Raw genomic sequence first — 23,527 nt, 5'->3', positions numbered from 1 at the left:
CAGGCTGAGGACAACTGAACGAGGAGGAGACAAGGAGAGAATGTGGGCCTCACGGTGGTGGGCCAAGAACACTCTGGCTTTTACTCAAAGTGATACAGCAAAGAAAGGGAAGGTTTTAAGCCAAGGTGTGACACAATCTGACTCAGGACTTGATGGATTCAATGGGAAGCATCAGATGAGAGTGAAGTATGATTGCAAGGTTTTGGGCTTGAACAACTACAAATCGGTGTTCCCTTTGGCTGAGGTAGGCAAAACTGTGTGGAGCAGGTTTGTGACAGATCAGCAGTTCAGTTTTGGACACACTATGCTTAAAATGTCTATTTCAAAACACCCTAGTGGAGATATCAAGAAAGCAGTTGGATACAGAAGTTTGAAATTCCAGAAAGGGGCCTGGCCTGAAGATGTAACATCTGCACATATTTAATACTGGACTGGAGAACGGCATTTGAAGCTCTATGAATGGAGGAGATCGTTGAAATTCTCGGTTACTCTGAAAGTGAGAGGCCGCGCTGAAGAGAGGAATGAATGGTTGGGCAGGAATAACACGGCCGTAACCTGGGCTCCTGAAGGGTAACGGAAGAAAGTGTTTCAAGGAGGAGGGAGTGATCAACTCTGTCAAAGGTTGTTGCCAGATCAAGGAAGAAGGACAACTGCCCACTGACTGGTTAGCAGAACGAAGGCCATCCGGGAGGAGACAGCAAGCAGAAAAACAGGGCAGCAATTGCTGGGGGGAGGAGGGTCAAGCATGAATTTTTCTTAAGATGGGAAAAGTCAGGATGCCTCAGAAGAAAATGTGCCGCTTGTAAACGAACAAACTTCACCCCACAATCTTGGCTGACAAAGGAAAGATAGAATTTAAACCACTTCAGTTCTTGTCTCTGAGCAACAATGTGTGTGCTAAAACCTCCTTAACGAATCATGTTCTAGAAATGAGATGTCTGGGGTGCTGGGGTAGCTCAGTCAATTAAACAGCTGCCTTCGGCTCGGGTCATGATCCCCAGGGTCCTGGGATAGAGCCCCATGTTGGGCTCCCTGCTCAGCGGAGAGCCTGCTTCTCCCTCTCCCTCAGCCTGCTGCTCTGCCTACTTGTACTCTCTATCTCTGTGTCAAATAAATAGAAACTCTTAAAAAAAAAAAAAGAAAAAGAAAAGAAATGAGTCATCTATATGTACTATTACTAATAATAATCTTGTTTAAGAGGAAGGACCCCAAATAAACCATATTTTAGTATTTCATATTAAGATGAGAGATAAGAAAACAAGATCACATTTTAGTGCAAGCATTAAAGAATTTATATACAAGCTATCTTTTTACCACTGTAAGAACAGTAACAGTGAAAACGATGATCCACGATCAAAACAAGTATTTTCAATATATTTTTGACTAAAGTAAAACAAAATGGGAAGAAATATTTTACTTATTTATAACAATTTTTTGAATTTTTTAAAAGATCATTCATTCATTCATTCATTCATTCATTCATTTATTGAGAGAGACTGAGGGAGAGACCTAGAGAGAGAATAAGAGAGAGAGCAGGAGCAGGGGAAGTGATACGGGGGTCGGGGGGGAAGCAGGTTCCCACTGAGCAGGGAGCCCAATGCGGGACTCAATCGCAGGATCCCAGGATCATAACCTGAGCTGAAGGCAGAGCCTTAACCAAATGAGCCACCCAGGTGCCCTAAAGATTTTTTTAAGTAATCTCTGCACCCAAAATGGGGCTTCACCTCACAAAAGAGCAGGAGTCCCACACTCTACCGACTAAGCCAGCCAGGCACCCTGAGCAGATACTTAGAAAGAAATTACAAACAAAGGCTGAAACTCTGAGCTAATTAAATAGTGCATTCTCTGAAGAGTCTAACTCAGTGAAGTACGCTAGGGAAATGGAGCTGGAGATAGTTGCGCAAATACAGCAACCCGTCTGGCTTTAAGTTTATGACCACACAACGCGGGCCAGAATATCTCTGCATGTGAGCCACACACTTTGAATATTTTTTTTAAGATTTTATTTTTAAGTAAATCTCTATGCCCAACATGGGGCCTGAACTTACAACCCCAAGAGGTGCACACTCTACCAAATGAGCCAGCCAGGCGCCCCTCCCCCACCACACACTTAGTCAATTCGTCCTCTTTTCCAAGATACCTATTCCACATTTGCTTCTCTCCTCTGACCACCAATATCTTTATTTCCCCCAGCTGATACTTTAATTCTTTTTTTTTTTTAAAGATTTTATTTATTATTTGAGAGAGAGCACAAGCAGGGGAGGGACAGGAGAGGGAAAGTAGACTCCCAACTGAGCAGAAATATGGGCCTCGATCTCAGGACCCTGGGATCATAATCTAAGCCGAAGGCAGATGCTTAACCAACTGAGCCACGCAGGCACCCCTGATACCTTTAATGTAATTTTGAAAATTAAAAACCTTAACAGTGGGTTTCCTCAACCTCCTGTCATAAAAGCCCTCTGACAGCTGCTCTGCCTGCCCTCTTCATACAGTAGAATGCTGCTCTCCACTCCCCTTCCTTTCCGTCCCCTATGAAGTACTTGGCTGCTCTGCTATCCTTCCTCTCCCCTGTTCCCATCAACATATACATGTACTGTCATATTCAAAATGAACAAGAAACCTCCCCCTCAGACCATGTCCTTCTTCCATTAGCTGCTCATTTCTCTGCTTTTTTAGAGTGAAGTGTCTGGAGCTGCCAATACTCCATCTTCACTTCCCCTCCTGCCATTTTCTTTGGAACCATTTGAGGTGGTTTTTACTTCTCACCACAATTGTCAAAACCTCCAGGCAGCCAAATCCAACAGTCAATTTACTTGTCCTCCCCGAAGTATTTTTACACAGCCAAGTCCTTCCTTCGTTGATACATTTTCTTCACGCGGACCCAAGGACACCACTTTTCAGTTCTCTTAACTCGCTGGTCACTTTTTCCCCCACATCCTTTACTAGATTATGCTCCTCTTCCAGGGTAGCCAGGGCTATCTCAGTCCTCAGATATCAGTCCTCATTCCCTACGGGTCTCATAAAATCTTGTAAATCTAAGTATCATATATGCAGCAATGCCCCCAAATTTGTTATTTCCAACTGCATCCTTTCCCTGGACTCCAGACTCACACATCTGTCCAGTCCACATCCTACTTAAACACCTAAATAGACATCTCCAACTTAGTATGTCTGTATCAGAACTTGTGCTTTCTCTCCAAAACCGGCTGTTCCTCTAGGTCTTCCAAATCTCAGTAAACTGCAACATCCCACTGTTTAGAACTCTTCCTTACCTTGAATGTCTGACAAACAAGTCTTGTTGGTTTTATCTTCAAAATACACAATCCCAGATGGTCCCCCCTCCGCCCCATTTATCCTATTTTAGAAACCACATCTCCTACCTGGACTACTCCAATAGCCTCCCTACTTCTCCATTTGCAACTATCTCCCCTCCCAACACATACAATTTTCCGCACAACGACTACTAATCTTTAAAAAATGGGTATTGTTATATGTCACTATTCTGTTTAAATCTTCCAATTAATTCTTTAAAATAATCCTGAAAGAAAAAGTGAGGATATATGAAATAAGATTTTTAAAGTTGAGATAATTATTTAAAATAATATACTATATACTGTTTTGATACATTTGAAAGTTTTCACAAAAGTTTTTTAAAAATCACCAATAGCATCATATCATACTCAAAATCTAAATTTCCTGCCACAGACAGCCAAACAAGGCTCACCAGGGACTTTCTCTCCTCTGCACCAGCCTCTCTCTTATTCTGCAGTCATGCCGGCCGTCTTTCTAGTCCTCAAAACATAAACACTGGTCTTTTCCACTGCTACTCTTCCATTCCCCTGAGTCAAAAAATTCATGTTCCTTCAACTTTTATTCAGGTCTATGCTCAAAAGTCACCTACTCAAAGAGGCAAGACTCCACTATCTAAAATTAGCCTCTCGTCCCACTGTTCCTTTATCCCTTTACCTTCCCTCATTTTTCTTCTCAGTGCCCATCACTACCAAAACCATACATTTGCTTATTGACCACCTCCACTGTCAGAATGAAACCCCATGAAAATACAAAGTCTTAACTCATCATCACATTACCAGAGTCTAAAAGAGTACCCCAGGACATGTTCTAATACTTGTAAATCAATCAATATAATGTCACTACAGGTATTGTGGACTATACCAAATGGCAAGACAAACTATTCTGGGGGTTATTATGCATCCGGTAATGCTATTTCACAAAGTGGGTAAGTCTATACTCATGTTAAATGTCTACTTCAGCTTAGAACACTTGCTCCTAACAGAAATCAAGTATTATCAAAAGGAAGAACTTACTGGCGTGAGCTGTTGAGAATTTAACAACTGCTGAAACTGCTGTTGGTGAAGAAATATTTGTCTTTGCTGGTCAGAAAGTAATCCTAGTCCTGAGGCACTGAAAAACGATTAAAATTCTTACTTTCTCCTATATACTGTTAATGTTTTTAAAATGTAAAATGAAAGACAACTTTTCAATTTGGTGTTTAATGAGTTAACAAGTCAAATCTTTAAATATAATACTTTTCTGATAACGATCACATACAAATTTCTTTTTTTCTCTCTCTCTGTGTATACAGGTAAATAAGAATTCACATTGTCAAGAAATGTTTTGTTTTCCTTTTTATTATACAGCAAGAAGGCACTCAGTACTTTATGGAATAGAAATTTAAATGTGTTTATAACACGCACATAATTTTTTATTATTCAAGGGTAATTTAACCCACACTAAATAACATGTATGTAAAACAAGGAAAAATCCCAACTACTAATTGACTTGACCTAACCTTTTTTTAATGGTCCCAATGGAGAGTAAAATTAAACACCAAAGAAAAGGGAGCCAGAAAAATAGTTTACTCGTATCCATTGCAAATCCATTTAAAACAATTTATTCCTCAAATGTATGTCCAGTAACAACATGGCTTTAATCCCCTTATTTTGAACAAACAGTCAAATGAAAGTCCAGTACCATGAAAACAGTTTCACTCACAGGAAATTCAAGATCATTTGATATAGGCACTGATTCCTATATCAAAATCTTTAATTATAAAATTAGAACTGCATAGCTGAATTCTAAGAAATCAATATTCACTCATGTGATCCTCATTACATATTCTTTTTCTTCAAAATGTAGGATACATGAAGACAATATACAAGGGGAGGTAACACAGATCAAGAATGAAATTTTTAGCACAGAGTACATTTAATGCTTTATTACTGAAAGTGATTTAACTTTGTTTTAATTTGAATTAGTTAAATTTCCAACATAAATGGCTCTCAAAGTAATACACTTAATCTAAAAGTTTGCTAGTTTTCATTTCTTGTTGATTACATCTACAGGAAGCACATTAAAAAATCCCAATCTGAAAGCATGGACAATACTGGTACTCTGTTGCACTCAAGAACCCAAAATAGATTAAGTGAGTTTCTTACCTGTTCGTCAGTGTAGCTGGCATTGGATGTGTTGCATTAGGTGGTACAGTTGTATGGGTGAGGGGGGTAGGGTTCTGGGATATTGTGACAGGGGTCTGAATAACCCCATTTAAAGCTCCTACAATGCCATTAATTGCCAGTTGGTTACCTGGCAAAGCTCCAATTATTCCACCCACTGCAGGCACTGCAGGAATGGTGGATGTTACAGTCTGCATTCCACTAGCCAGTGCCCCCACCGTCACACCATTGACCTGCTGCACTCCACTAACACCAGAGCCCTGCTGCGCTGGACTCTGCCCAGCAGGAGGGGGAGTAGAAAGAGCAGAAGAGCTGCTGGTGCTTTGTCCACTGGAGGTTAAGTCCTAATGTAAGAAAGAACAGAAACTTAAGTCAGAACACAGCAAAACTGTTTAAAATCATCTTAAACCATTTAATGTGGTATACTACTGTTTGTAAAAAAACAAAAACAACAACAACAACAATGCAGAAATTAAACTAACCACACCAAAATTACCTGATTTAACACAGGAAGAGAATTATCAGGTAAAAAGCTGTTTCCTAGATGAGGGCTCTTACTGCTGTTCAAGGAATCAGTGGTAGGAGCTAGAATAATAAAAGACAAAAAGAAACCTATTTACCCTGTTACATTACATTTTGTGTAAGATTAAAGGCTTTATCTAAAAGCTTATCCTGAAGCCCACATTAAAAACACTTAAATATTAAGTCTTGCTAGGCCTAATACCAGTTTAAAGGGAAAAAATCTATAACTCTATTGAATACTGTGGCTTTAAATCAATAAAAAGATCATTATACATTTAAATAACTATTATAGTTAAATTATGTGCTAAACAAGTTAGAGCAAATTCAAGTTGATCACTTGACAGATCCTTCATGTTCTTTGAAAATAACCTATCATTCCTTTTCTACATCTTCATATAACTGATAACTAGTTATTATTCACTTATTATGAGAAAGATCCTAAAAGTCTATCCTACTTTCATTAAATATGCAATAAATACTTTCATACTTACCATTCTGTGCTGAAAATGCATGCATTTGATGAGACGGACTAGGATTTGTTGTTATTGTTGGAAAAGGCACTGAGAGCTGTGCATTCAATAACTGAAGACGTTCCTTTTTGGCTGTCAAGTTTTTAATCTGCTCTTCCAATCTCCGATTTTCAACTTGAAGTTGGTGTAATGACTTCAGCATTCCCAAAACTAGCAAACATTTGCATGGTTTTAATAAAGACAAGTTCCCACACAGGACTGCATATTTTACAGACCTAAGTATCAGTAACTTTAAAAATAAGTTAAAACAGGAGAGTAGAAATTCTGTAAAGCATTTTCAAATCACTAGGTTTAGTTTCTAAATTTATATGTAGATACAAATATACCAAAATATATGTATATATAAGCATTAAGGGATACTGGTCCTAGATGTACCTTCTGGAAACTTTGTGGCCACATATCAAAAAACCCACCCATCTGGTCTAGGTAGTTTTCATTCTCAAAGAAAACTGACGACATTTTATTTTCACCAAAATAAAAACCCAATACCTAATTAAAAATTCAAAATGCCTGCCATCAGTTTTCGTTAAAATCATGTTTAAAGTCATACCAATATCCTTCCCCACAATAAAGAGTTATTCTGTCCTGCCTGGTCAAGCTAAGCGCGCCTCCATAGCGGGGCGAGAGGCCGCCCAGCCCCGCCGCCCCGCCGCCGCCCAGCCTGCGGATCCGCACATCGCCCAGCAGGGAGCAGTGTCCGCGCACCACAGCCCCCACGCCGGGCTCCGGAGAAACGATCGTCTGTAACCAGGCAGTTTCTGTCCTGCTTCATTACCTCAAATACAGTTTCAATTCCTTCTACAACTCGGGACTTCTCAACTGACAACACTGAGTAGTTCTGCCAGGGTGATGGACACTTTAAAAGTTCTACGTACACATATTAAAAAGTTGTATTTGTTTAACATGCCCTCAGGGCCTTCAAAAGACACAAGGGAGATGGTACAGACATATATGGTCATTTCCCAAGGATTTAACTTTTATCCCCCCCTCTTCAAGATGCTACACAGAAACCCTCAGTGTACCCAAATGAGATGCAATAAGATGAAGCTAAACCTGTCCTCCAGCTATCATGTTTAAAGGATTATCCTGGCATGAATTTCCTCACAATTAGCATTTTTCCGGCAAGGCACCATTCATAAAACAAAACAAAACACACAAAAAAAACCCTAAAATACCAATTTACAGCACTTGTCTACTAACATAAATTTTTGTTTTGATACAATAAAGCAATAAAAGCCTATATCCCAAAATGATAAAAACTACGTATTTTTCTCCCAAAAAACATATATCCTTTAACATGAGGCCACTTCCCCAGCTCACTGCCACTCAGAGTAACTTTGCTCTTTTTGGCATTTTTCAACCATCATCCTAATACTTAACATTGAAAAATACTAAATACGTACATAAAACACATAAATATGTATATAAAACAATATATATATATATACATACACAAAATATATATAAATTTAGCAATTCTTATTCTTTTTCATCTAAATTAAAAAATTAAGAAGACGGTTAGCATACTTGACTATATGCGTTTTTTATTTTTACTTTTTCAAAACTATTTCTATGTGCAGGGAGAAGTAGCAGAGGGAGAGGGAGAAAGAATCTCAAGCAGAATTACCACTGAGCGAGGAGTCTGCCATAGGGCTTGACCTCTCAACCCTGACATCATGACCCTGAGGATCATGACCTAACCTGAAACCAAGAGCGTCGGGACACTCAACCAAGTGAGCCACCCAGGCGCTCCTGACTAAATGCATTTTTTAAAATGAATTCTCCAAAGGTAATCAAGTTTTCTTCAATTAAGCTAAGAGAAGATATGACTCGTGTATTTTAGTAAAATTTAAAAACTGGTAAGAACAGGGGCAGGCGCCTGGGTGGCTATTGTTAGGCATCTGCCTTTGGCTCAGGTCTGATCCTGGGGTCCTGGGATCAAGCACCACATCGGGCTCCATGTTCAGCGGGATGCCTGCTTATCCCTCTCACACTCCCCTGCTTGTGTTCCCTCTCTGTCTCTCTCTGTCAAATAAATAAATAAATAGGGGCGCTGGGTGGATCAGTGGGTTAAAGCCTCTGCCTTCGGCTCGGGTCGCGATCCCAGGGTCCTGGGATGGAGCCCCGCGTCGGGCTCTCTGCTCAGCGGGGAGCCTGCTTCCTCCTCTCTCTCTGCCTGCCTCTCTGCCTCCTTGTGATTCCTGTCTGTCAAATAAACAAATAAATCTTTTAAATAAATAAATAAATAATTTTTTTTTAATTTTTTTTTTTTGACAGAGATCACAAGTAGATGGAGAGGCAGGCAGCGAGAGAGAGAGAGAGAGAGAGAGAAGCAGGCTCCCTGCTGAGCAGAGAGCCCCATGCGGGACTCGATCCCAGGCCCTGAGATCATGACGTGAGCCAAAGGCAGCGGCTTAACCCACTGAGCCACCCAGGTGCCCAGCAATAAATAATTTTTTAAAAAAAGTTTAAAAATTCACAAGAACAAAGTACCAATATTAAAATAATTCACAACAGTAAGAATAACCACTGAACAGATAAGTGCTTACTGTGAGCTAGGCAGTGCTCTTCACAGTTTTTATGCCCCAAAATATTATTTTTTAAAATATAATAAAATATAATATTAAGTGGGTATTATGCCCATTTAATACCCCAAACAACACTGTGATATAGGTATATTATTATTCCCACTCTACAAATGGGAGATAACTTACACATTAGGAAACCTGCCCAAGAGCCTAGCGTTAGGAACAGGTAAATATAAGACCAGTGGTAAAATTGTAGAATCTGTTCTATTAAAACACTACAGTACACTTTCTTGCCATATTATATAAAACATATCTCATAATTCCTCATCAACTACTACTGATGAAATGTGACAGCTCCATCTATCCATCTGTCTGTCCATCCATCTTTTAAAGACATGAAAAGAATACTTACTGTCACTGGGAGTACCCTGTTCTAATAAAAACTGCTGTCCTTCACTCCACTGCCTCTCCAAAAGCTGTTCTATGCTGGCTGCTACTGGAGGCAGATTTTCCAAACTGCTGTTGACTGGTTGATCATAGCGAATTTGTAAGCTGCTCACAGGAGATCTGTTGAAAATATTAATTCTCAGTTTAAACAGAAAGAGAGTGCATTCACATTTCTCACCTTATGCTGACCCTTTCCCTGTAAAAAGTCTTTAAACTCCAGGCTGCCTACACTGAAGAATGATAAAACCATAATCCACCTTAAAATTGAGTAATTACCATTCTTCCTCCCCAAATTATAAAATCAGGGGAACAGCCAGCTATTCTCGGTTAATTAAAAACCATTAGAAAATAAAAACAACCCCTCAATAATCTCTGAAACAGGCTGTAAAAGAACCTGATACAGCTTTAGATAAAAGGGGGAAAGACAGTATTAGAAAACGTGAAAATAAATAGCCAGAAGAGAGGAGTTCCACCATTCTGCTTTAATACACAAAATACCAAGAGTAACACTGTGCAATTATAATAATGTAGAAGGCATTTTATTTTATATCCAACAGAATCTCAAATATTAGTAAAAAGAAATTTTTAATAATATTGAAAAATTATAAAGTTATAAAGTCAAAAATACAGATTTTTCTAGTATTGACAGGATTAAGGAACATTAGCAAGATTAAAGTAATTTTTATTTGAACCCTCTATACAAATTTTTCTAAAATGCCTTGGATCTGTACTTCAAGTGGTAATAACTTAAGTCTTCCAAAACAAGTATTACTTATATTAAGATGAACGTGTAATGTTCTCTCATCCTTTTTTTGCTTTAAATTCGTAAATGTGGCCATTTCTGCTCTCCAGCCTCCATGCTAACACAGTACATTAGTAAAGGGCTTTAGGCTTTCCAGTGTGTTTCCACATAATTATCTCATATAATCTTTGTAACAGCCTCATGAGAAGTCAAAACCTGGTTATTGGTTCCATTTCCATATGAGGAAAACAGGATGGGGTTTTAGTGACTTGTGCAAAGATACACTGCTGGGTAGAGCTGGACGCAGCTCGGGTGTTCTAACAGCTCGCTAGTGTTCTGCCACTGCCTCAGTGTGCTTCTCTACTAAATCTCCTTCAACAACAAGTTAAACAAATGAGGTTTTTTCATTCCTCAAGTAAACATCACGTGCCCCATACAGTTGACCATCCCTCTCCAAATAGTACATTATACCAAGATAATTTAGGTTATTACCTTTCAGGCTGATTTTTAAAGGGTAATATAAAGTTGGAAATATATGCTAAAAATAATTTGGTAAAATTTATTGCTTTAAAATGTTTTATCCATTTACCTAATGAAAAACTAAGAACTATACGAAGCAAAATAACACTGAGGGATCTTGCAAAATTTCTGGGTGGCTTCTATGATATTTTAAGTTTAAGAGGGGAATACAGAAATGCTTCCTCCACTAAACATATGAGCAAAAGCCCATTAGTCTTCTTCTATGAAAAGAAGAATAAAATAGTACAGAAATAATCATAGCATAAAATTATAGATTAGTCAATTGATGTTAATCAGTGTGTACTTCAGATTCCGAGTTGGAAAAGAAGGAATATTTCATTTCCTCCAGAAGTCAATTAGGAAAAATAATACTACTTTTAGGTCACCCAGGAATTTTACAGGAAAAGACACTACTGGATGTACCACTAGCAAATACCAAAATTAGAGGTTACTGAACCAATCTAATGATAAAGATGTTCCTTAAGACATTACCAATATATGAGCAACATAACAACAGATATTAATGGTATCCTTGCATAAAAATCTTAATATTTAACAGACTTTTTGAGTTCCCACAGTTGAAAAATGCTCATTTCTCACAGTGGAAAAAAGACTCTAGAATGGGCTTTTACCTCCTGTTCTCCATTCTCACCTAGTCTAACCATGTTTGAGGCAGAGTTTACAAAATTAAAGAGCAGAGAGAAAACAAACTGGAAGAAGGTATAGAAGTTGAAATTAGAAGACAATTAATAAAAAGAGAGTCACCACCAAAAGTTCCATTGTTTCCCGTAAACATTGTTTCCCTTCTGCCATACTCCCCACTGAGAACAGAAGATGTAGGGCACTTAGACTGTGCTCAGAGAAATTCAACCCTTCCCATAGAACTCTGGTAAGAATTCTGCTAACAGAATAACCTTACATACATTACGTAAGATACCTAAATTCTACCATAATAGTATTTACGGCCATTTCACAGAACAATGCAACAATCTATTATACTTAGATTCAAACAATTTTAGGAACTAGAGAGATTTTTTTTCAAAAGTTTATTTTTTTCTTAGTAAACTCTACACCTAATTGGGACTCAAACTTACGACCCCAACATCAAAAGCTGAATGCTCTTCTGACTAAGCCAACCAGGTACCCCAAGAACAGAGGGATTTTTACAAACGAGCCCCAAGAACTAGGAACTAGAGATCAAAGGGTTAAGTGCATTGCCCACAATAGAGCTAAAACTGGAACCCAAAGTTTAAAGTCTTGAGTATTGCACCTTTAAGAGGTTTAATGACTACTTCATGACCAAAAAAGAATTAGCCAAATTAATGTAGTTAATAGTACCAGCAGCTAAATATACAAATGATAAAAGCAAGAGAGTTGAAACTCATTGGAAATCTAAGAAGAGGGATGTCTTCTGAAAAGCTTAGAAATCTAACCATGTATTTAATATTCAAATTAATTTAGAATCATTTTTCTTGACAGTCCAGACATGCTTCTTATCTACAGAATGCTTTTACAGCCTCACAAATGTACGCTCTGATACCAGATAAAGAAGTTCCCAAGTCTCAAAATGTTTCCTTTGCCTATACTGGGCAGAGTAAATAATGCTTACCGTGGTGAGAGACTTCCTCGGGGTGAGCTTCCTCTGCCAACAAGGCTGCGGCTATTGTCTCCAAGATCTTGATCTGCAGTGTAAATATTTCATAGCTGATAAAGTGACTCTCGCTAGATAAGAGGTTTTAAGCTCTTGCCCTGATTTTTCCTAAAACATACATAAAACCTTTACCACTATCTTTGCAGTTACTACGAAAGTAGAAGATCTAGTATGTTGCTAGTTCAGAATTGCTGAACTGTGGCATGTAAGGCGTTGTCTCTACACGTTTTTGTGGGTGTAGAAGGCCATGGATTATGTTCCGTTCTTTCATTCCTTTCAATTTTACAGCACAGAAGCGTGGTATGCATTTGCAGTACCCTCCCCTCAGCCACTTTTAATTTCTACGGTTAAAGTAATGAATCACAGCTGTGGACAGCTAATCTGTATGCTTATCACAGCAAATCCTTATGCTTTGTATTTTTTAACACTTTGCATCCCAAGACAAGTCATAAAATGCATAATGTATTACACAGAGCCACACGCCGTAACTAAAATTACATATATTACATGGACCCTCATACCAAGAATAAAACTGAACACCAAAAATTTAAGTTGATAAAAACAAGTAGGAATAGTCTGTACTTAAAAAGGAAAAAATTAATTTCTTCAAAATAATTCTCAGGTAACACCGAATTATCTCTGCTTGAAAAGTAACTTGTATTTCTCCTACAGTCTGTTCCTTCTAAAATCACCCTATCTGGCCTCTTTCAAGGTTGTCCTCCCCTTATTCTGAGGCAGGTAACCTCTGACCCTTAAAGGGTAAAGACACAACTGATCCATTCTTGGTGAACTGCTAAACCCATTCCCTTCCCCCAAACAGGCATGACTACTTGGACATGTCAACAAATCCTTAAGGATGGAATGAAACAAAGCAAATCCAGTGGCTCATTAAAACAGTACAAGAGGCAAATGCTACAAAATGTCAACTGGTAAAAATTCACAGGATTACTAAACACTGTAGAAATTCTCTAACAGGATTTTTTTTAACCAAGTTTGTGTAATGCAATTTCATGAATTATGCAAATAAAGGTTTAGGCTATTCACAGAAAAGCCTAGTGTTATGTTACTTTCATTGCACAGAACTGAGAACTGAACACATCAATCACAAAAGTCACAGGAGACATTGTTGCATTCCTGCCTGCTGATGGCTCTGCTTAAACATTTACATTTCAGACAGTAAAAAAGCACATCACTGTTTTGCAGCACAGCACACTATTTACTTCCAACTGTGGTGGGGGGCAGTGGGGGACGGGGTGCAGCACAATCCTGTATTTACCACACCTTTAGACTTTTCAAATAAAATGAGCCAATGGTGGGGGTGAAGGGCAATTATATTGGGGGAGAATTTAGAAATTCTTGAAAACCTACCTGTTTGATTGTTTTCAGACTGAACTATAAGAGCTGCCATTGATGAACTTGGATTTAATCTACTGCCATACATATGAGATGGTGCCTGACTAAGAGAAGATCCAGACAGTGTATTGGCCTAAATGAAAAGAATTACAAAGATAAATGAATTGTATTTGAAAATATCTTCATATTTTTCCTCTAATAGACCTAATAACTATTTTTTCCAACCTAAGAATGTAAGCAAACATTCCTAACTTTCTGAAGAGCAGATTTCATTCTTGTTTTATCACTCCAACATTTCAATTTTTGAAGTCACATAATTCCAGATTAAAAGCATAAAGACTGAACCAAGGTTATTCTTGCTTTAATTTCAAAGTATCTAGTCACTAACAAAACCCAGTGGCATGGTTACCATGTGACCATATGACTAATTATTTAATCTTATTAAACCATTTACAAAATAAGGGCAGGTAGACAACAGATGTCTAACAAATGCCTCAGTCTCTTACATCACAGGCTGGCGAAGGAGGTCAAAAGGTCCAATTTCTATTTTTAGTATTTCAACTACAAAGAGCAATATTTCCATTGCTTAACTCTGTCATTAGTAAAACCTGCACACTATTCTGTTACTTCCTATTTTGATAGACTTGGAAGCCTGCTGCTTTTTCTGTTTTGTTTTGTTTTTATTTTAAAAGAAAGCAAACAGCATCACAAGTATGTTTTCTATACAATGCAGAGCTCAACGAATCACAGCTTTGCCCTGACCCCATATAAGGCACTGTCTTTTTTGGCAGGAAGCCAGCTCCACTAACTGGAGAGCTGGTCCAAAGTTTGTAATTCATTCATGTTGCTAACCACAATTCTGAAGGCCTCTACTGGGACTTGTGCCAAACAAGTGAAAATGAACCCTTAAACAGATGAAGCTAAGGAGGCTGGCCAAAGTCTTGCGTAATCCAATGTAATAAAAATGCCTTCTTTGATGTGAATACTTTCTCCCACTTTCTAAGAATATTATAACCTTAAAATGTGGCATTTTGGGAGCAAAATCTCTTGTACACAAAACACTGTTTCTCAAAGAAAGTTATTAGCCTGAAATACTTTTCAGATTTAACAGAACCACAAATTTTTAAAGTAGACTTCGTATTCTTTTTCATGAATGAAATCAAACTTAAGTTTTATAAAAACGGAATCACTGTGCAGTTATTTCAGAACAGAACTGTGGAAAATAATTTCCAAGGACTGAAGCACTTCTTATATAAAGAAGCTGAATAACAGCAAAACAAAAGACAGGGGACACTCCAACCTGTACAACTGCACACAGGAGACCAAGACAACACAGTGCCTATAATGAGCAAAATAATACAGAAAATAAACTGTGTTTCTGGAAAGACTCAGACACTAACATTATACTTACTGGGCCTGAAAATTGGACTTTACAATTCACAGAAATAGTCTGTGATGCAGAATCCTGCCCTTGTTTCCCATTGTTTCAAAGGGTGTATTTTCTAGTTCATTCTTATATGTCTAAGTTTAATTGGTCAATTTTGGGTTTCATTTTTCCTCTTATTAAAGATGTGTATAGAAACTCATTAAGTTATTACTATAAAGTCTTGTTTAACTATCAATTAGCCCTCAGTAAAAGGTAAGGCATAATTTTAACCTCAAGATCACACTAGACATTTACCATGTATACAGTATAGCACACTAAAAAAGCATAGCATACTAAATTCATAAATGGAAATATACTTAAGATTTTTTTACATCTCCAGAAGTCAACTACCGGGAAATTTTGGCTACTCATTAAATAACCTAGGGTAAGAAAAACCACCAAACAGACAAACAGAAAGACCAGATGTTACCAGTCCCATGTGTAAACATCTCAGGTACCATGTACTTAAAAATATCCTTCTCAGAGTCAATTTGCTCTTACTCTAGATATAATTCTACAAAGATCAAGTAAGCATATAAAGATTGGAAGCAGAAAATTAATTAGAAAGGGGAAGAAAAGTCAGCTCTTCAGACATTTGTTGGCAACAGGAATCAACATCTAACAATATGAGAGAGAAAACTACGGCCAAGAGTGAGAGCATATTCCAGAGTGCTGCTGAGGTGGTGCTCAAAGAACATGGAACGCTAAATGCCTTAGCATCTGTACCTTAGCCTTCTGACTCTCCTTTTTCATGCAGTCATCTATAATAGTTGAAACATAACTAATATTACACCAGTTGGACCACTTTTTTAGTTCCAATTATCAGTTTTATGAGCTGTCTTAGTCTCTTGATAAGAATCAAAAGATCCTACTCCTACTTTTTTCCTGAATAACACTTTTTCAGGAAGGGCTGTTTCTGCAAGGGCTTTATATTTATTCTTATTAGCTTCACATTTTTTGATGTAGTCTTTAAATTATCTTAGTTACTCTATCGCAAATTAGCCCACCATACTAAAAGATCAAAATGTGAAGCAGTACTACATAATAACTGATTTGCATAATGACTATCATCAAGAAGAAGATAAATCATCTTTAGCGTATTTCCAAAAAAACTAAAGTCTATATTTTATAAAGGTGCCAGGCAAAAATAAAATTAATAATAAAATAAAAACCTAAAATGGGAATACAGTCTTCATTATCCTAAATGGCCAATTACTCAAATTCCTGAATGAGTTAAAAATTATCTGGTAGTTTGTTTTTTAAAAATTATTGCATTTACTGAAACCAGAAACTTTGGAAAGAGGTTAAAAGTTATTAATTTTATCAGGTAGCATTTCATGGTGTAGTAAAACATTTAAAGCATTCTACATTAAAACTCAAGTCATTAACATCACTTTAACCGGTAACATGAGTTACTAAAGAATCCACAAATGTCTGACACTGCTTAGCCAATACTTCTGAAATGATGTTTATAATGTTTAATGTTGGGAGCCCATGATAACTCCGTTGTCACCTCAGGGCCAAGACACCCCCATCAGTTCAGTGAAAAATTTACAACTACTTAGATGCAATGAAGAAGAGTATGGGAGAATGGGGTGGGGAGGGTGACTTACTGAGGAAAGCATTAAGTGAAAGCACTAAGATTCTAGGGGATAGAAGGAATTCCATGTGAATCTAAAGAAACACTGGTTAAGAAGCATAGAGGTCACTGAAGGCTCTCATTGTAAGAGAAATCTGGAATAAAGGAAACAATATACACACATACTTCTTCCACAGCATACTTTGGAAATAAATTTTTAAAAGTGCACTGAAAGTCAATGACTAATACACCATAAGTAGGCTTCAGAAGACCTGGTATAAAAGATTCTTTTTGCAGAGAAGTACCCACCTTAGGACATTTTAATTTTATCTTGCCCAGGTAAGGAGAATGGCTACTAAGGGGGGTAGAGATCCTCCTTGAATCTCCTGGCACTATTAAGGAGATGAGTTGTTAACTCCGGGCAGACCGAGTGAAGGATATCCAGGATATATGTGAACGCTACTACTTCTCCAACTTTTCTATATACGTCTATAATTTAAAGTAAGAACTTAAAACAACGAAAAAAAAAGATTATGGGGCATCTAGGCAGCTCATTTGGTTAAGCATGTGACGTCAGCTCAGATCATGATCTCAGGGTCCTGGGATTGAGTCCCAAGTCAGGCTTCTAGCTCAGCGGGGAATCTGCTTCTCCCTCTGTCTTCCCCTGCTTATACTTTCTCTCTCAAATAAATAAAAATAAAATCTTAAAAACAAACTTGTTTCTTAATTGCATCCCACTAAAATTATATCATCTACTCAACACGTGAAAACAGGTGTTAGGCTGGATAAAGATAAAAATATTTAATAAATATTTTAAGTTCATATTGCCATAATAAACTTCGGCTTTAACTTCCAATATGTAGATGTTTTTGTTCCCTTCTCAAGATTAATAATTGAAAGAAACCACTTCCACTCAAAATGTTAAAAACAGGGGCACCTGGGTGGCTCAGTGAGTTAAAGCCTCTGCCTTCTGCTCAGGTCATAATCCCAGGGTCCTGGAATTCAGCCCCGCATCAGGCTCTCCGCTCAGCAGGGAGCCTGCTTTTCCCCCCTACCTCTCTGCCTACTTGTGATCTCTGTCTGTCAAATAAATAAATAAAATCTTAAAAAAAAAAAAAAGTTAAAAACAACACTTACTCTAATACTTCAGTAAAAGAGAACTATAATTATTTTACAAGATGGACCCCAAAGCAAGTAGATTAAGAATAAATTGAATAATTATTGAGGTAAATTTAAGCCACTTTGGGAGAAAAAAAATGTTTAGGTGCCTGAGTCAAACAACCCTAAGCAAATTCAGAATAAATTATTATGCTAAAACACAATATATTTAAATTCAAAGCAAATCAAAGAAATGTAGTGTTTCCTAAGTAGATTCACAGACCATATTAAAATACTAGCAAGATTAAAATGACATTTCAGCTTTAAATTTCCCATTGATAATAGTTCATTCCTATATTCCAAATGTCTGCTTATGACCATACAAGTTTTTTTATTATTATCTTTGTATTATTTATTTGACACAGAGAGAGAGAGCACAAGTAGGCAGAGAGGCAGGCAGAGGGAGGAGGAAGCAGGCTCCCTACTGAGCAGAGAAGAGAGCGAGATGCGGGGCTCGATCCCAGGACCCTGAGACCATGACCTGAGCTGAAGGCAGAGGCTTATCCCACTGAGCCACTCAGGCGCCCCCATAGAGAAGTTTTTAAAAGAACTCTAGTTGTACAGTAACTGCCAAATTCCTAGGCATTTGGCCCCAGTTAGTTGTGGAGGGGAAAAGTTAGGCTAAAGCCAACTGAGTTGAGTATCAGACTTAAAAGTGGACGTTTTCATTTAGGGTTTTTTCCCTCCCTAATGTTGGTAAAGAAAGAATAGTAAAGAATAAACAACAAAAATTAAGTTTGAGAGAAAAGAACCTATAAAAACTTCACTTCTGTAAAGTATCACAAATACATCATCTAGAGGTAGATATGAAACTTCATACCTACCTTCATACAGGAAGGGGTTATAGCAAGCATTTTTTTTTTTCTTAAAGATTTAATTTACTTGACAAAGAGCGAGAGATCACAACTAGGCAGAGAGGCAGGCAGAGAGAGAGGGGGAAGCAAGTTCACTGATGAGCAGAGAGCCTGATTCGGGGCTTGATCCCAGGACACTAAGATCATGATCTTCGCTGAAGGCAGACACTTAACAGACTGAGCCACCCAGGCGTCCCTATAGCAAGCATTTTTTTTTAAAAGATTTTATTTATTTATTTATTTGACAGAGATCACAAGTAGGCAGAGAGGCAGGCAGAGAAAGGGGGAAGCAGGCTCCCTGCTGAGCAGAGAGCCCAATGCAGGGCTCGATCCCTGGATCCTGGGATCATGACCTGAGCCGAAGGCAAGGGCAACACACTGTGCCACCAAGGCGCCCCTCGCAAGCATTTTTTAAATGCCACAGTTAACCTGTCAATAAACACTGAAGTCAATCAAACTCTAAAACACAGGAGAGGTGCTTCAGGCATTCCAATCCTGACTAATGACTTAAAAATACATTCTTCCAAAATCTTGTCAGACTCACTAAACCAAGTATTACTTTAAAAAAATTTCAGTTTCAGGGGCACCTGGATGGCTCAGTGGGTTAAAGCCTCTACCTTCAGCTCAGGTCATGATTCCAGGGTCCTGGGATGGAGCCCCCTATCAGGCTCTCTGATCAACAGAAAGCTTGCTTCCCGTCCTCTCTCTCTGCCTGCCTTTCTGCCTACTTGTGATTTCTATCTGTCAAATAAATAAATAAAATCTTTTTTAAAAAAATTTCAGTTTCATATACATTCTTAGAAGAGAAAACTTTTCATCATAACTATAGCTGCCATAAATCAACCTTTCTCACCTTGGGCAAGGTGCTAGCCCTCTCTGTCTTCAATTTCCAGGGGTAAAATAGAACTAATAATAGCACCTATCTCATAAAAATACCATAAAAATTAACTGAGCTAGTATATAGGACTTATCAAGAAAACTTTCTACATGGTAACATTCATATTTTTAGCTTATTTTAAAAATTATTTTCATATGCTATTATGACTTCCATATTTTCCATCAACCTTATTAGAGAATATCATCTATTGATTATATTAACACAGCTATATTTCAAAGATTAAAACCTACTTCCTTAAGAAAAACTAGATAGTATAAATGTCTCATTATGCAATGATATTTTAATCTATGTATTCTATAACAACATAGCAATACTGAAAATATAATGTAGGGATTCAAATATTTTAATGATAATTTATATATTTTTTCAAATTGCAAGTACAACTGGACTAGAAAAGTTTCCAGGAAAAATTAGAGAACAATGGAAAGTTTCATATATTCTCCAACTCATTCAAACTTTGCACTATGAAAACATATTCTGATAACAGACCCCATTTCTGTGTCAGCTCCCACCAGTAAGGCTTTTAATACTCAGCGTGTGATGAGAGATGAAACCAAGTTGTGAACAACTTTCAGGTCCCATGAGTAGGCTGACTGTTAAAGCTGTCAGGTTCAATTGCATCATTCCACATTATTCAATGCCCCAAACTGCTCCCTAATTGTTAGGAGCTTAACGTATTCAAAACCATTGTTTAGGCTAATGCTGAAATGCTTCACAATTGAGTTTCTATAAAGTAGTGGGAGGGATTAAATTGTTGTTAAACCATCACTGAACACTCATGATTGGACAACAGGACTGTATAGAATAACCAACCAATTCTAAGCAGGTTTCCTAATTGGTTAATACCTAATCAATATATCACCCATCTTTTGCAGAAAAAATTAAGGCCCCCAGGGCCAAATCAGCTATTGAAATAACTTAAGAACTAGAAAGACCTCAGGCAAAAGCTGAGCCTAAAATGGCTAAAATTCACATATCTATGTTAACATGGAATTATATATTTTAACAGAAAAATTTTTAATACTATTTTTAGTAAGCAAAGTGCTTCTGTACAATTTATCTCATTGGTAAACAGGCTGTTTCTGTAACAGCTAAAACTGAGTCCTATAATAACTTCAACATCAGTATAATAACTATTAAACCCAAAGTACTTTATGGTCTACAAAGTACTTACTCTCATTTAAACTTCGTAACATAGTGGTCTTCAGAGCAGGTAGGACAGGTATTTGAAGTATTTGGTTTTACACACGAAAAACACTTGACACCCACAAATTGAAAAGACCTGCCTACAGTCACAGTAGTAAGCAGCAAAGCTCCTGGGAAACAAGATTTCTGACTCAAATTTCTATTTAGCATTGTGTCACACAAATGGACACAGTAAAATTCCTAACAATGTTTTTCAAAGAGAAGGACATCATTGGGATATTCATTTTTATGGTAATGACTAGTAGACCAGAGATCAGACTCCAGAGTCAGACTGCCTTGTTTCCAAACTTAGTTTCACCACTTACTTACTAGACAAGTGATGTTGCATAGTTACTTAACCTCTTGATCACCCAACAGTAAGTGACTTTACAAAGCACTTATACAAACTTATTTTGCTCAGAATGTTAATGTCCTTAAAATTACAAGTCATTATGAAATTACTTAAAACACAAAAGATGAAACTTTCATTCTGACCAATCAAGTCAGAGATCCTCTGAAGTCAGGTCCATCTACTGGGAAACTGAACCATTTTCTCCAACAGAATGGAAGTGCAGACATCATCCAAAAGGAAATTGAGGACTACTCCATCTAAGACAACTCCCAACAGGCACACACCCCAAAGTTATCATGCTGGAAAATGAAGTAGTCAAAGCTGACTGAAGTAAAAGTTTCATAGAAAAGTGCAAAACATTAGTCATTAACTGTACATTAAAAATACTTAAGCATCTGCAATTACTAAATATCACATAAATTTTTGAAGTTCCTTCATTTATTTTTAAATTTATTTTTCATAATAGTAACACAGAGTAAACAAGGAAGCAGATTACCTACATGAAGACTGTACCTAAAAGCAAAACACAGAATGCAGAAAATAATGTAACACACTTTTTCACTACATTCAGTTTTAAATTCTTCTATTAAGGGAATCATCTTTCAAACAAAAGCACTTGAAATTTCCCAAAAGACAAACGGAATGAATGTAGAACTAGGAGACAGAGTGGAACTTGAAAGGCAAAATGAAAAATTAGTGACACACCTACAAAAACTAATTTATACCTCTAACTATGATGCCAGGGCAGAGCACATGATTAAAAAAAACAAAACAAAACAAAACCACATGGACAGTAGTTCTATCTTCTAATAATGTTAAGAAATCTATTACCTCTATTGCTGTTATCTGTGAAAGAATAATCATTCTAAAAACAAATATATCTAATAAAACAAAAGGACTTAACACTGAAGAATATAAAACTAGGTTATCAAACATTTTTAAAAAGTTTTTTGTTTGTTTGTTTGTTTGTTTTCAAAATTAGGGCTGTTAAGCATCAATTTTTTTTCCCTACAATTTTACATATGTCTCCTTTTTCCCCCATTAAAAGCACAATTCTGTTCTCAGTTTTTAATTTCTATTAAGCTCTTCCTGATCTTACCTCCCTGACCACTTTCCAGAGAACAATTCTTAAGACAGCAAATAAGCCAAACAAGAGGCCTGTCTATCTTACTTAAAAAACTAAGGGCAGAAAGATCAAGAATGACCTCTGGATTTTCATCCTGCTGGCACAAAGCCAGTCACTAAAAACTACTACTTTTGCAAAGTTTTTTGGGGAAGTAAGGGAGACAAAACATTATTCAAATTTAACATTTCGATTCTCTGATTTATGTTTTTTAAAATATTTGCTTGCCGGTGTGATGTTTTTCTTAATAACTGTAACAAGACTTCTATAATTACATTTTAAATACTGGTAATTTGAATTAACCCACCTTATAGCATGCTAATCAACTACCTAATAAAGAAAACCCTAAAGAAGAGGCTACCATTTGATTACCTAAAACACAATGACTTGTGCAAGTTGAAACAAACAGGGCCTATATGAAAGTTTAAACAGAAATAAACTTGTCATTTTGAAGAGAAGATTCAATTACCAAGTACATCACAATTTTAAGAATCCTATCTAAACATTCATTTTATTCTAATATTTTTGTATCATTTCTTTTGCACATTGCCTAGAAAATTCACATTTTGCAACGTTCAATACCAATGCTATTGTCTCAGGCAGCTAAATTGAAGTAGTTCTGCACTCAGTTCAACTGAGAGGTCAACGTGCCTCAGTTGCCTGGAGACTGATGGTTGCTACAGCAGCACCAGATAAGCCAGGCTAAATAAGCTTCAGCTTGAAGGCAGAAAAGCATTACTGCTAGACAGATCATAGATGCAGTTGTCTCAGCATGCAGCATTTGAGTCTTACTAGAATGATCATATTTATAAGAGACCCATCTTACTGAAACATGGAAAGAGGATAAACAGTAAGGATTTTAATTGGACTGAATCCTGGATTACTTGCAACTATGATTCTTTGTTCTTCAGTTGAGTCATATGTTAAGTGGAATTTTCCCTCTAGCTATAAATTTCTCTTTACCACCACTTCCCCCATCTACCTCCCTAATGCCAACCCCCAAAACCACAAACATAATGAATGAGAAGAAATGAGATTTTTGCTTAATTCAGCCTGGAATTAACCAGAGAGTAATTAAAACAGACTTTTATAAAGAAAGAAAGAAAAATGCACACTGAAAATGTTCATGTGAGACTTTGTCCAAGGATAGAAAGCTATCAACAGCATATGGCTACACTTAATTAAA

General features: G+C 37.1%; 1 protein-coding gene across 14 annotated transcripts in view; it reads right to left on the bottom strand.

The window, feature by feature from the left end:
- Window positions 1-23,527, bottom strand: part of MLLT10 (MLLT10 histone lysine methyltransferase DOT1L cofactor) — a 236,313-nt gene that overhangs the window by 4,124 nt on the left and 208,662 nt on the right. For all 14 annotated transcript variants that reach the window (XM_032349580.1, XM_032349576.1, XM_032349581.1 and 11 more), the window contains 7 exons: window positions 13,782-13,899; window positions 12,372-12,444; window positions 9,467-9,621; window positions 6,488-6,676; window positions 5,971-6,059; window positions 5,457-5,818; window positions 4,326-4,422 (listed from right to left, as the gene is read on the bottom strand). In XM_032349580.1, coding sequence (XP_032205471.1) covers window positions 4,326-4,422; window positions 5,457-5,818; window positions 5,971-6,059; window positions 6,488-6,676; window positions 9,467-9,621; window positions 12,372-12,444; window positions 13,782-13,899 — 1,083 coding nt within the window. The remainder of the gene's footprint in view (window positions 1-4,325; window positions 4,423-5,456; window positions 5,819-5,970; window positions 6,060-6,487; window positions 6,677-9,466; window positions 9,622-12,371; window positions 12,445-13,781; window positions 13,900-23,527) is intronic.

Source organism: Mustela erminea, chromosome 6, assembly GCF_009829155.1.
Source record: "Mustela erminea isolate mMusErm1 chromosome 6, mMusErm1.Pri, whole genome shotgun sequence".
Classification (NCBI taxonomy): domain Eukaryota; kingdom Metazoa; phylum Chordata; class Mammalia; order Carnivora; family Mustelidae; genus Mustela; species Mustela erminea.
This window is presented reverse-complemented; position numbering and strand designations above follow the sequence as displayed.